At 50.4% G+C, this 14,934-nt stretch overlaps 1 protein-coding gene across 2 annotated transcripts in view; it reads right to left on the bottom strand.

Annotated features, from left to right (window-relative positions):
* Positions 1 to 1,721, bottom strand: part of ZFC3H1 (zinc finger C3H1-type containing) — a 265,037-nt gene extending 263,316 nt beyond the window's left edge. The window contains exon 1 of one of the 2 annotated variants that reach the window (XM_063927461.1): positions 1,086 to 1,721. In XM_063927461.1, the coding sequence (XP_063783531.1) occupies positions 1,086 to 1,506 (421 nt within the window). In that variant the 5' untranslated portion in view covers positions 1,507 to 1,721. The remainder of the gene's footprint in view (positions 1 to 1,085) is intronic. The other variant, XM_063927460.1, reaches the window with a different exon arrangement.
* Positions 1,722 to 14,934: the final 13,213 nt, after the last annotated feature.

The following is a 14,934-nucleotide window of genomic DNA, read 5'->3' as shown; positions in this document are numbered from 1 at the left end:
ACAGCTGATCATATGTGCTACACATATGATCTGCCGATCCCGGCCCTCGGCAATTGAGGAGGTATGATAGATTGTACGGTGCTTTTGCACCACACAATCTACCGCATGCCCGGCGCCGCTGGCAGAGGGGGGATCATTAGTACAACTCGCAGTATGGCCAACATAAGAATTAAAACTGTTCTATAGGTATTTTTATAGTTCCCATTAATAAGCAAATTACTGTAAATTAGCGATGAGTATGCCTCTAACTTACTGCTAACATAGCCAAAGGGGTGGTCTTCAGTATGCCGACTGACGGGATCCCGACACTTATTCTCCCTCGTGGGGGTCCACGACCCCCCTGAAGGGAGATTAAAATAGTGTGGCGCAACCGTGCACGTAGCGTGGCGAGCGCAGCGAGCCCGCAAGGGGCTCATTTGCGCTCGCCACACTGTCGGTAAGCCGGCGGTCGAGCTCCCGGCGCCGGTATGCTGGTCACCGGGAGCCCGACCGCCGGCATATCGTAGTGAACCCAGCCAAAGTGTATGGGGTCTATTTACTAAGCCTTGGACGGAGATAAAGTACCAGCCAATAAGCTCGTAACTGTCATGTCACAGGCTGCGTTTAAAAATGACAGTTAGCAGCTGGTAGGCTGTTACTTTATCTCCGTCACTATTGTACATCGCAGCCTATACAGTGTACAGTACAGTATGTAGCAGCACCAAGCTGCTTAGGTTGGGTACAGGATCCTGGCAGAATCCCAAGCGTCAGAATGCTGGCAGGGGGGCGAGCGGAACATAGCCCCTTACGGGACAGGTGGCTCGCCACAGGTGCTATTCCCGCTCCATGGGTGTCGTGGACACCAAGGAGTGGGAATAGCTGTGGCGACGCTGCCGGCATTCTGGCGGTCAGGATTCCAAGTACATCACGCTGCTTCTGTCCGTCAGTCTACATTATACACTAGCTGCAGGGGCCCATGCAGCCATACACACTGTGGCCAAGGACGAGCTGAGAACCTGTGAGTGTACCCTGGGGCAGCCGCAAGGGGTAAGGTGGCCGCACCGTGTACCCTCGCCCAGGGGCACAGCCGATTATAGGAAGGATACGTTTCCTGGGTGATGGATCCCCCCATGGGGAGCTGTTTGGTCTCTGGCCGCCCGGCTTCACTCCTCGCTCACCCCAGCCTTGGTCCCAGGGCCGCCTCCCTCTGCCCCGGGAGCGGAACCGGCCCAGCGTGTCGTAGCTACGCTCCCAGAACGAGGACCTCGGTCCGCAGTTTCCCAGGGAAGGCGGCGGAGGTGGCTGCTGCATCCGGGGAGGCGGCCGGTACTGCATCTTCGGTCTGTAGGCGTGAGGCGGCGGGGGCCTATGAGGGCGGCTGCGGTACTGCTGAGGAAGGGTGCGGGAGCTGTGTCGGTGCCGGACGAGCAGGGGGCTATCGGGCCGGACGCTGTCATCGCTGATCTCCCCGTCCTCCAGCTCGCCTTCCTCTCGCGGTGAGGCGGGACGCGGCCCCGGCTCAGACATGGCGCTGGGCGGCCGGGGACAGTGTGCGCTGCGTACAGTCAGCTGTTGCTGCGAGATCCGGGCCTGCCTGGCTGCTGAAGCAGCCGCTACTACCGGGAGCACTCAGCACTCTCGCGAGATCTGCTCATTACACGCGTCACCCAAGTCCCGCGGTAGGGTATTTTCCGGCGTCAGGTGACGCGTCTCATGTGCTCAGCGGTTGTGGGCGGATGAGGTTGCTCTGCTGCCATGGTAGATGCTAGTAGAATCAAGTGGGCTAAGGGACCTTTTCCGTCTGGGGGAGGAGTCACGACACAAGGGGGAGGAGCTAGGCCAGCGGGATAGTTCCTCTACTATCCAAGCCACCAACTATTACCTTTAGTAATCAGGTGGCCTGCTGCCATGTCTCAGTATGACTGCCTGAGGTGTGATCTCTCGATTATACTGTATGTGTGCAATGGCATTTACGCCTGTACTAACTGTAACCCTAAGCAGACACTAGGCTCTGCAAAGCTGAAGTTAATATGGGCTATCTGTATGACCCCCCTTCAGACTGAGGGGTTTATTTATTACGCCTTGGATGGAGATACTAGCGAACCAGCTCCTCACTGTCATTTCTCAAACACAGCTTGTAACATGGCAGTTAGGCATACTTGCCTACTTTTGAAAACTAGTTGCAGGGAGATTCCAGGCGGCAGCACAATACGCCGCACAAAGCGCGGCGCACTCTTGAAGGGGGGGTGTCATGCTTCACCCAAAGTGCGCGTTGAGGACTACCTATAGGCGTATTTATTGCCACTCGGGTGTGTCCTGCAATGGCAGGTGAAAATTAGTACTAAAAGCAGCACAAAAAAAAGGGTAATACTATAGGTACACTAGAGTAATAATACAGGTGAACTAAATTATGATACCTTGCACATTTCTGAGAATAAACGGACAGTATAGTACACATTACACCCAGTACACACAGCATATAATACATTATATTTTCTCTAACGTCCTAAGTGGATGCTGGGGACTCCGTCAGGACCATGGGGTTTAGCGGCTCCGCAGGAGACGGCACAATAATAAAAGCTTTAGGATCAGGTGGTGTGCACTGGCTCCTCCCCCTATGACCCTCCTCCAAGCCTCAGTTAGATCTTTGTGCCCGGCCGAGAAGGGTGCAATCTAGGTGGCTCTCCTGAGCTGCTTAGAATAAAAGTTTAAGTTAGGTTTTTTATTTTCAGTGAGTCCTGCTGGCAACAGGCTCACTGCTACGAGGGACTTAGGGGAGAGAAGTAAACTCACCTGCGTGCAGGATGGATTTGCTTCTTAGGCTACTGGACACCATTAGCTCCAGAGGGAGTCGGAACACAGGTCTCACCCTGGGGTTCGTCCCGAAGCCGTGCCGCCGACCCCCCTTGCAGATGCCGAAGTTGAAGAGGTCCAGAGGTCCAGAAACAGGCGGCAGAAGACTTTCAGTCTTCATAAGGTAGCGCACAGCACTGCAGCTGTGCGCCATTGTTGTCAGCACACTTCATACCAGCGGTCACTGAGGGTGCAGGGCGCTGGGGGGGGCGCCCTGGGCAGCAATGTATTATACCTTTTTTATGGCTAAAATACATCACATATAGCCCTTGAGGCTATATGGATGTATTTAACCCCGGCCAGATCTCACAAACTCCGGGAGAAGAGCCCGCCGTTTTAGGGGGCGGGGCCTATTCTCCTCAGCGCACGGCGCCATTTTCCTGCTCAGCTCTGCTGTGAGGAAGGCTCCCAGGCTCTCCCCTGCACTGCACTACAGAAACAGGGTTAAAACAGAGAGGGGGGGCACTTATTTGGCGATATGATTACATATGTGAAAATGCTATAAGGGAAAACACTTGTATAAGGGGTTGTCCCTGTATAATTATAGCGTTTTTGGTGTGTGCTGGCAAACTCTCCCTCTGTCTCCCCAAAGGGCTAGTGGGGTCCTGTCCTCTATCAGAGCATTCCCTGTGTGTGTGCTGTGTGTCGGTACGTGTGTGTCGACATGTAGGAGGACGATGTTGGTGAGGAGGCGGAGCAAATTGCCTGTATTGGTGATGTCACTCTCTAGGGAGTCGACACCGGAATGGATGGCTTATTTAGGAATTACGTGATAATGTCAACACGATGCAAGGTCGGTTGACGACATGAGACGGCCGGCAAACAAATTAGTACCTGTCCAGGCGTCTCAGACACCGTCAGGGGCTTGTAAAAACGCCCATTTACCTCAGTTGGTCGACACAGACACGGACACTGACTTCAGTGTCGACGGTGAAGAAACAAACGTATTTTCCTTTAGGGCCACACGTTACATGTTAAGGGCAATGAAGGAGGTGTTACATATTTCTGATACTACAAGTACCACAAATAAGGGTATTATGTAGGGTGGGAATAATCTACTTGTAGTTTTTCCTGAATCAGATAAATTAAAGTGTGTGATGATACGTGGGTTTCCTCCGATAGAAAATTATTGGAGGTATACCCTTTCCCGCCAGAAGTGAGGGCGAGTTGGGAAACACACCTTAGGGTGGATAAGGCGCTCACACGCTTATAAAAACAAGTGGCGTACCGTCTCCAGATACGGCCGCCCTCAAAGAGCCAGCTGATAGGAAGCTGAAAAATATCCTAAAAAGTATATACACACATACTGGTGTTATACTACGACCAGCAATCGCCTCAGCCTGGATGTGCAGCGCTGGGGGGGCTTGGTCGGATTTCCTGACTGAAAATATTGATACCCTTGACAGGAACAATATTTTATTGACTATAGAGCATTTTAAGGATGCATTTCTATATATGCGAGATGCGCAGAGGGATATTTGCATTCTGGCATCAAGAGTAGATGTGATGTCCATATCTGCCAGACGATGTTTATAGACACGACAGTGGTCAGGTGATGCAGATTCCAGACGGCACATGGAAGTATTGCCGTATAAAGGGGCGGTCCATCGGACCTGGTGGCCATGGCAACAGCTGGAAAATCCACTTTTGTTACCCCAAGTCACATCTCAGCAGAAAAGGACACAGTCTTTTCATTCTCAGTCCTTTCGTACCCATAAAGGCAGGCGGGCAAAAGGCCAGTCATATCTGCCCAGGGTTAGAGGAAAGGGAAGAAGACTGCAGCAGGCAGCCCATTCCCAGGAACAGAAGTCCTCCACAGCTTCTGCCAAGTCCGCAGCATGACGCTGGGGCCATACAAGCGGACTCAGGTGCGGTGGGGGGTCATCTCAAGAGTTTCAGCACGCAGTGGGCTCACTCGCAAGTGGACTCCTGGATCCTACACGTAGTATCCCAGGTGTACATTGGAAATTCGATACGTCTTCCCCTCACAAGTTCCTGAAGTCTGCTTTACCAACGTCTCCCTCCGACAGGGAGGCAGTATTGGAAAAAAATTCACAGGCTGTATTCCCAGCAGGTGATAATCAAAGTACCCCTCCTACAACAAGGGAAGGGGTATTATTCCACACTATATTGTGGTACTGAAGCCAAACGGCTCGGTGAGATCTAAAAGATTTGAACAATTACATACAAGGGTTCAAATCAAGATGGAGTCACTCAGAGCAGTGATAGCGAACCAGGACGATATGGTGTCACTGGATATCAGGGACGCTTACCTACATGTCCAAATTTTGCCCTTCTCACCAAGGGTATCTCAGGTTCGTGGTACAGAACTGTCACTATCAGTTCAGACGCTGCCGTTTGGATTGTCCACGGCACCCCGGGTCTTTACCATGGTAATGGCCGAAATGATGATTCTTCCTAAAAGAAATATGGACGCTTTCCTGATAAGGGCAAGGTCCAGAGAACAGTTGGCGGTCGGAGTAGCACTATCTCAAGTAGTTCTACGACAGCATGAGTGGATTCTAAATATTCCAAAATCGCAGCTTTTTCCGACGACACGTCTAATGTTCCTAGGAATGATTCTGGACACAGTCCAGAAAAGGATGTTTTCTCCCGGAGAAGAAGACCAGGGAGTTATCCGAGCTAGTCAGGAACCTCCTAAAACCAGGAAAAGTATCAGTGCATCATTGCACAAGGGTCCTGTGAAAAATGGTGGTTTCTTACAAAGCGATCCCATTCGGTAGATTTCACGCAAGAACCTTTCAGTGGAATCTGCTGGGAAAATGGTCCGGATCGCATCTTCAGATGCATCAGCGGACAACCCTGTCTCCAAGGACAAGGGTGTTTTCTTCTGCGGTGGCTGCAGAGTGCTCATCTATGAAAGGGCCGCAGATTCGACATTCAGGACTGGGTCCTGGTGACCACGGATGCCAGCCTGAGTGGCTGGGGAGCAGTCACACAAGGAAAAAATTTCCAGGGAGTGTGATCAAGTCTGGAGACTTCTCTCCACATAAATATACTGGAGCTAAGGGCAATTTACAAGGCTCTAAGCTTAGCAAGACCTCTGCTTCAAGGTCAGCCGGTATTGATCCAGTGGGACAACATCACGGCAGTCGCCCACGTAAACAGACAGGGCGGCACATGAAGCAGGAGGGAAATGGCAGAAACTGCAAGGATTCTTCGCTGGGCGAAAAATCATGTGATAACACTCTCAGCAGTGTTAATTCCGGGAGTGGAAAACTGGGAAGCAAACTTCCTCAGCAGGCATAACCTCCACCCGGGAGAGTGGGGACTTCAGCGGGAAGTCTTCCACATGATTGTAAACCGTTGGGAAAAACCAAAGGTGGACATGATGGCGTCCCACCTGAACAAAAAACTAGACAAATATTGCGCCAGGTCAAGGGACCCTCAGGCAATACCGGTGGACGCTCTGGTAACACTGTGGGTGTACCAGTCAGGGTATGTGTTCCCTCCTATGCATCTCATACCAAAAGTACTTAGAATCATAAGAAGCAGATGAGTAAGAACGATACTCGTGGTTCCGGATGGGTCAAGAAGGACTTGGTACCCGGAACTTCAAGAGATGCTCACGGAAGAACCGTGGCCTCTACCTTTAAGAAAGGACCTGCTCCAGCAGGGGCCTTGTCTGTTCCAAGACTTACCGCGGCTGCGTTTGACGGCATGGCAGTTGAACGCCGGATCCTGAAAGGGCATTCCAGATGAAGTCATCCCTACCCTGGTCGAAGCCAGGAAGGATGTAACCGCAAAACATTTTCACCGCATTTGGCGAAAATATGTTGCGTGGTGTGAGGCCAAGAAGGTCCCTACAGAGGAATTCCAACTGGGTCGTTTCCTACATTTCCTGAAAACAGGACTGTCTATGGGCCTAAAATTAGGGTCCATTAAGGTTCAAATTTCGACCCTGTCAAATTTCTTCCAGAAAGAACTGGCTTCAGTGCCTGAAGTTCAGACGTTTGTAAAAGGGGTACTGCATATACAACCTCCTTTTGTGCCCCCAGTGGCACCTTGGGATCTCAATGTTGTTTTGAGTTTCCTAAAGTCACATTGGTGATCCACTCACCACTGTGGAATTAAAATATTTCACATGGAAGGTGAAGATTCTATTAGCCCTGGCTTCAGCCAGGCGTGTGTCAGAATGGGCGGCTTTATCATGTAAAAGCCCTTACTTAATTATTTCATTCTGACAGGGCAGAATTGAGGACTCGTCCTCAATTTCTCCTTAAGGTGTTTTCTGTTTTTCACATGAACCAACCTATTGTGGTACCTGCGGCTACTAGGGACTTGGAGGACTCCAAGTTACTTGACGTTGTCAGGGCCCTGAAAATATATGTTTCCAGGACGACTGGAGTCAGAAAATCTGACTCGCTGTTTAGCCTGTATGCACCCAACAAGATGGGTGTTCCTGCTTCTAAGCAGACGATTGCTCGCTGGATTTGTAGTACAATTCAGCTTGCACTTTCTGTGGCAGGCTTGCCACAGCCAAAATCAGTAAAAGCCCATTCCACAAGGAAGTGGGCTCATCTTGGGCGGCTGCCCGAGGGGTCTCGGCTTTACAACTTTGCCGAGCTGCTACTTGGTCAGGGGCACACCCTGACTGAGGAGGACCTGGAGTTCTCTCATTCGGTGCTGCAGAGTCATCCGCACTCTCCCGCCCGTTTGGGAGCTTTGGTATAATCCCCATGGTCCTGACGGAGTCCCCAGCATCCACTTAGGACGTTAGAGAAAATAAGAATTTACTTACCGATAATTCTATTTCTCGTAGTCCGTAGTGGATGCTGGGCGCCCATCCCAAGTGCGGATTGTCTGCAATACTTGTACATAGTTATTGTTACAAAAATCGGGTTATTCTTGTTGTGAGCCATCTTTTCAGAGGCTCCTTCGTTGTTATCATACTGTTAACTGGGTTCAGATCACAGGTTGTACGGTGTGATTAGTGTGGCTGGTATGAGTCTTACCCGGGATTCAATATCCTTCCTTATTATGCACGCTCGTCCGGGCACAGTATCCTAACTGAGGCTTGGAGGAGGGTCATAGGGGGAGGAGCCAGTGCACACCACCTGATCCTAAAGCTTTTATTATTGTGCCCTGTCTCCTGCGGAGCCGCTAAACCCCATGGTCCTGACGGAGTCCCCAGCATCCACTACGGACTACGAGAAATAGAATTATCGGTAAGTAAATTCTTATTATACACAGCCCCCTCCCCATATTGTACCCAGTACCATATTACATTACGTTACACACAGTCCCACTCCCCCATATTACAGCCAGTACCACATAACATTACATTATACATAGCCCCAGTCAGTGCCTTAACTAGACATTTTTTTTTAGCACTGTGTGCCAGAAACAGCATCGATGCCCCCCTATAAAAAACTGGGCAAGTGCGTGCCGAAGGCACGTGCGCGCCAAAAAGTTAAGGGTGTGGCTTCATGGGGAAGTGGTGTGGCCACAGAGCTCCCTTTTGCAGATTTCGGCAGGCAGAACTCCATTTTACACATTACAGCATTAGAGCCCCCCCCCTTTTTTTTTTTTTTTTTACACATTAGGCAGGCAGAGTTCCCCTTTTATTTTTACACATTACAGCAGCAGAGTCGCCCTTTTTACACATTAAGCAGGCAGAGTCCCCATTTTTACACATTACAGCAGCATAGTCCCCTTTTTTACACAGTGTGGCAGGCAGTCCTCCCCCCCCCCCCCCCCCTCTTTTTTTTGTTTTTTTTGTTTTACACATTATGGTAGGCAGTCCACACATTATGGCAGGGGGGAGGGAGGAGAGAGAGAGAGACTCACCTCTGACAATCCGGCATGCCTCTCCTCTTCCCGCCCTACGCTGCACTCTTCGCAGCACAGGGCATTGTGGGCGTGCTGGGAAAGACGTCATCTCTCCCCCATATAGGAAGGGAGCGGAGCGGGAGCTGCAGCGCTGCCTGGCTACCTAGGTGAGAGTAGCGGTGATGGCGGGGGGAGGAGGGCTGGACACCACAGTGCGACGGAGCGGCCAGGTGGATGTTGCCGGTGGTCCTGCGCCTCCAGTGGCACACAGCTCGTTACGACCCTGGCCCCACTCCCTCATATTACAGCCAGTACACACAAACCCATATTACATTATATAAAGCCCCACTCCCTCATATTACAGCCATTACACACAGACCGATATTACATTATATAAAGCCCCACTCCCTCATACTACAGCCAGTACACACAAACCCATATTACATTATATAAAGCCCCACTCCCTCATATTACAGCCATTACACACAGACCGATATTACATTATATAAAGCCCCACTCCCTCATATTACAGCCAGTATACACAGACCCATATTACATTATACATAGCCTCAGTCCCCCATATTACAGCCAGTACACCTGGACCCATATTATATTAAATTATACACAGCCTATACAGTCCCCCCAATATTACACCGAGTAGCACATTACATTTCACACAGCCCTCCTCCCAGTGGCGTAACTAGAAGTTTTTCTCCCCCAAGCCAAAAAATTCTTCGGCGCCCCCCCCCCCCCCCATCCCCCATAATTGGCACCATGAAAGGGACAAACATGGGGGCGTGGCTTCGTTGGAATGGGCGTGGCTTTGCATAAAGGGGCGTGGTATTGCAGGAAAAGACTTCCTTATACCCCAGTTTTGCAACCTGCACGCCCAGACGTTAGCCACCACTGGAAAGAAAAATAATCCTGATTCATGCCCCTTACATTATTTGTCATTTTTCCTCCTTATAGTAATGCCCAGTATACATTATGCCACATACTGCAATGGCCCTTAGACATTATTCCACGCACAATAATGCACATGACACAATATGCACACACCATAATGCCCCCGACACATTATGCCACACACCGTAATGCCTGTGACACATTATGCCACACACCGTAATGCCTGTGACACATTATGCCACACACCGTAATGCCTGTGACACATGACGACAGGAATCGCAATGCCCGTTATACATTATGCTACACACTGCAATGCCCCTGATAGATTATAGCACATACAATGCCTGTGACACATTATGACACACACTGCAATGACCCTGAGACATTATACCACATACCACAATGCCCGTGATATAGTATACAACACACAGTAATGCCCGACACATTATGACACATACCGCAATGTCCGTGATACATTATGCCACACACTGCAATGACCCTGAGACATTATACCACATATCACAATGCCCGTGATATAGTATACCATACACCATAATACCTGTGACACATACCGCAATGCCCGTTATACATTATGCCACACTGCAATGCCCCTGAGACATTATAACACATACCACAATGCACGTGATATAGTATGCCACACACCGTAATGCCTGTGACACATTATGACACACACCGCAATGTCCGTGATACATTATGCCACACACCGTAATGCCCATTACACATTAAGTCCTACAGTAAGGCTTCTAATTACTTTTAAATTACCTGCTCGTTGCCAGGGGTTTCATGCTCTTGGTTCCATGCACGGTGCCAGGGGTTTTCATGCTCAGGGTGTCATGCTCGTTGCCAGGTGTTTCATGCACTGGGTGTCATGCTCGTTGCCAGGAGTTTTATGCACTGGGTGTCATGCTCGTTGCTAGGGGGTAGTGCTTGTTGCTAGGGCTGTGCTCCCAGTGCCACATATGTCCCCAGTGCCACATATTCCCCCACGGTGCCAGGTACTCACATGCCCCCAGTGCCAAATATAGCCCCTCCCCCAGTGCCACATATGCCCCCAGTGCCAGATATTCCCCCACAGTGCCAGGTGCTCACGTGCCCCCAGTGCCAAATATAGCCCCCCCATGTGCCAGGTACACATGCAGTGCCATATATCCCCCTCAGTACCCCCCCCAGTGCCATATATGCCCCCTCAGTGCCATATATGCCCCCACACTTCCCCCCCAGTGCCATATATACCCTCTCAGTGCCATATATGCCCCCTCAGTGCCCCCTGTGCCATACATGCCCCCTCAGTGCCATATATGCCCCCTCAGTGCCCCTGTGCCATACATGCCCCCTCAGTGCCATATATGCCCCCTCAGTGCCCCCTGTGCCATACATGCCCCCTGTGCCATATATGCCCTCAGTGCCATATATGCCCCCTGTGCCATACATGCCCCCTCAGTGCCATATATGCCCCCTCAGTGTCCCCTGTGCCATACATGCCCCTTCAGTGCCATATATGCCCCCTGTGCCATACATGCCCCCTCAGTGCCATATATGCCCTCAGTGCCATATATGCCCCCTGTGCCATACATGCCCCCTCAGTGCCATATATGCCCTCAGTGCCATATATGCCCCCTGTGCCATACATGCCCCCTCAGTGCCATATATGCCCCCTCAGTGCCCCTGTGCCATACATGCCCCCTCAGTGCCATATATGCCCCCTCAGTGCCCCCTGTGCCATACATGCCCCCTGTGCCATATATGCCCTCAGTGCCATATATGCCCCCTGTGCCATACATGCCCCCTCAGTGCCATATATGCCCCCTCAGTGTCCCCTGTGCCATACATGCCCCTTCAGTGCCATATATGCCCCCTGTGCCATACATGCCCCCTCAGTGCCATATATGCCCTCAGTGCCATATATGCCCCCTGTGCCATACATGCCCCCTCAGTGCCATATATGCCCTCAGTGCCATATATGCCCCCTGTGCCATACATGCCCCCTCAGTGCCCTCCCCCCCCCTCGCTGCTGTGAAGGAGGGACAAGGAGGGCACATCGCGCGCCTCTCTCATGTCCCTCCTGCATCTCCGTCTCTCTGTCTGGTCTAATAAAGGAAGTGCCGGTTCGTGAGCCAATCAGAGCTCACGAACGGCACTTCCATTATTAGACCAGACGGACGGAGACGCAGGATGGACACTGGAGAGGCGCGCGCGGCGCGCTGTGCCCTCCGTGTCCCGTCCCGTTACAACAGGGAGGGAGAGGAGACAGCAGATTGACATGCGGACGCTCGTCCGCATGTCAATCTGCTCTAAATCAGTGGCGGCGCCCCCGCAGCCCCTCGCCCCCAAGCCACCGCGAGGGCTGCGGGGGCAGTAGTTACGCCACTGCCTCCTCCCCCGTATCACAGATAGTACACAGCCAGCACCATATTACATTATATTATATACAGCACAATCCCCTCCCCCCCCAATATTACACCCGGCAGCACATTGAATATCACACAGCCCCCCCTCCCCCTTATTACAGATAGTACACAGCACCATATTCCATTTTATTATACACAGCACAATCCCCCCCAATATTACACCCGGTAGCACTTTACATATCACACTGCCCCACCTCCCCCTTATTACAGAAAGTACCATGTAAACATATCATGCACAGCACACACACACCTCCCCCTCCTCACATTATACACATCCCCCCTTTCTCATAAAACCCCCAGCACATACAGCACCCACCTGGCTATGGCTGCTCCTTCCTGTGAAGAGCAGGGGCCGGGACAGTGTGGTGGAGGGAGGCAGCAGCACTGGGCAGACACTGGCAGATGAGGAGGAGCAGGAAAGAGGTAAGATGGGCTGTGTGTTACACGCAGCCCTGTGAGTGTGGTGGGCGGGGGCCAGCAGCAGTAAAGCAGAGCACTGGCTGTCAGTAGGCCAGCTGCTCTGCTAATCATTCTCCTGCCTCCGCACAGGCTCCCAGCTCTGTGTGCACAGCAGGAGGCAGGACGGCCAACGCGGCTGTGACCTCTTACGTGCAGACCCCGCCCCCCGCATTTCCGGACTCGCACATGCGCAGTCCGGATTTACAGGGGGCTAATTTAAAAACCGGGAGGGCAGGCAAGGTTTGCGGGGCAGCGGGAGCCTCATTGAAAAATTGGGAGCCTCCAGCTGAATGCGGGAGGGTAGGCAAGTCTGCAGTTAGGAGCTGATTGGCTGTTACTTTATCTCTCTTTGTCCATCTCCACTTTATCTCTAGTTAATGCTTAATACATTTGGGCCTTACCCAAGTCGAACCTAGGTTATTGAACATGGTTTCAAACGTGTTCACACTGTAGGGTGGATCAAAGTTATTGCTGGATTGTCCCTTTTACCAGCACATGGAAATGACATCATCTCCAAGTACTGGTGATCTGGCTTTATGCTTTGCGTAGTTTTATCTGGGTCAGATAACATGGGTAACGATTTCACATTGTAGATGACCAGGCTCAGTTTAGGGGTTTAACCCAGTTGCAGACTGGAGTCTGACACACAACCTGAGTTCCCATTTCACACCAAGTCAGAACATGGCTTACCCCGGCATTATCACTGGTTAGAGCAGTGATTTTCAACCTTTTTTTACTCGCGGCACACCGAACAATATTTTCAAATTGCTAAGGCACACCATGAGTTCCCCACAGAAAAAAAAAAAAAACACACATTGGCCGTCACAGTAAAAAAAAAATCCACACATACATTGGCCTACACAGAAAAAACAATCACATTGCTCCCCACATAAATCATGTTGCTCCCCACAAGAATTATTCACATTGTTCCCCCCATAAATCCTTATTCTCCCCACATAAATCCTGTTGTTCCCCACAGTATAAATAAAATAACAAATATTAGCCCCTACTGGTCAGCTGTCCTCCTCCCTGTCACTCAGTGGCGGGGGTTGTTCATAGTGGATTGCTGTGAATACTGAGCAGCGGGCGGTCGGGCAGGAATAGGTGTGGGTGGGCAAGGAAAGCTGTGTATGCATGCGGGAATTGGAAGATGTGTATGCAGGTGGGTGGGCTGGCACAGCGGCCGTGACCTATGATATCACACCGCCGATTCTTCAAGGTATAGGTCACGGCCAGAGCACGACTGATCCTCTAAGAAGAGCCCGAGCCAACAGTTCACCCTGAAGGTGCAGGAAGCTGCTCTGGCTCCACGGCACACCTTGCAACTGGTCGCGGCACACTAGTGTGCCACGGCACACTGGTTGAAAAAGCCTGGGTTAGAGGCTCGTGTGAAAGGGGTATAAGTGTAATGTCACATCTCATCTCCAGATACTAGGGGCAGTCACAGAGGGCGGTTTCCAAATGCTTTATGATAAAGTGAGTGTGGCCAGCCCATGAGGAGGGCATAATTGGCAGTGTATGTAGTACTTTAGACATATACAGGGCCAACGATCACAGTGGGGAGTTATTCAGATGTGGCTGGAGTGATGTCCTGTGTCACGATTCCAGGCTCGGCGATTCTCCAGATACACCAATCTCAGAACACTATATAAACACAAATAAAAACAATTTCTGCGCACTAATCGAGGGTATAAGACACTATATTAAATGTCAATAAATGTCAATAAATGAAAAAACCCATCTGTGTTTAATATTCAGAATGGGTATACAAAAACAGTCTCAGTGGATCGATTTCAGAGACGTTTAGAGTTCAAAAAAATGTATATGTATACTACAGTCAATCCTTCTGCAGATCTTCTCTAAATATAGAGGATCAGGTGGAATGATTTGAAGTAATGTCCCAATAAAATTAATTTTAAAAGTCAAATATAGATTCTCTTATCTGGCCTCGTTCTTGGTCCTCCAACCAAACAGTAAACGTGATAAAACTTGAATTCAGTCAACCCAACCGTTTTTCAATTCTTTGTCTCTGTCCTCAAGCAGTGGTACATGAAAGACAAATACGGGGAATCATAGTGCAGACTTATAAAAGTTTATTTAAACACGTTTAAAAATAAAAAGACTTAGCATGCGTACCCTAAGTGACCTTCGGTGGAAGGCACAATGACAGGCATATAGGGGTATTATAGAAGCTTCCCCTATTAAGCTTTTACCTTCACCAGGTTCTGGGCCGCAGGAAACACCAACGCGTTTCAACCAGTATGGTCTTTCTCAAGGTGTCTCTCAGAACACTGCCCATGACACCTTACTGATTACCTCAGCATGTGTGGTAAATCAATGCGGTAACTGCCACCAGCAGAAGTACCTTCTGGGTCAAGCCCTGGGTGAACTCCTGCTCTCACCCCAAACACAATTATTAATACATAAAAATTGGGTAACATGAGCCTCTTGGGGCTTAGGTGGGAAAACGGAATCCAGAACGAAAAATAAGACTTAATCCAAGTCAAAACTTCAA

The sequence above is a fragment of the Pseudophryne corroboree genome, chromosome 6 (assembly GCF_028390025.1).
Source record: "Pseudophryne corroboree isolate aPseCor3 chromosome 6, aPseCor3.hap2, whole genome shotgun sequence".
In the NCBI taxonomy this organism is placed as follows: Eukaryota; Metazoa; Chordata; class Amphibia; order Anura; family Myobatrachidae; genus Pseudophryne; species Pseudophryne corroboree.
The sequence above is the reverse complement of the archived record's forward strand: the minus strand, read 5'-3'. Positions and strand labels throughout refer to the sequence as shown.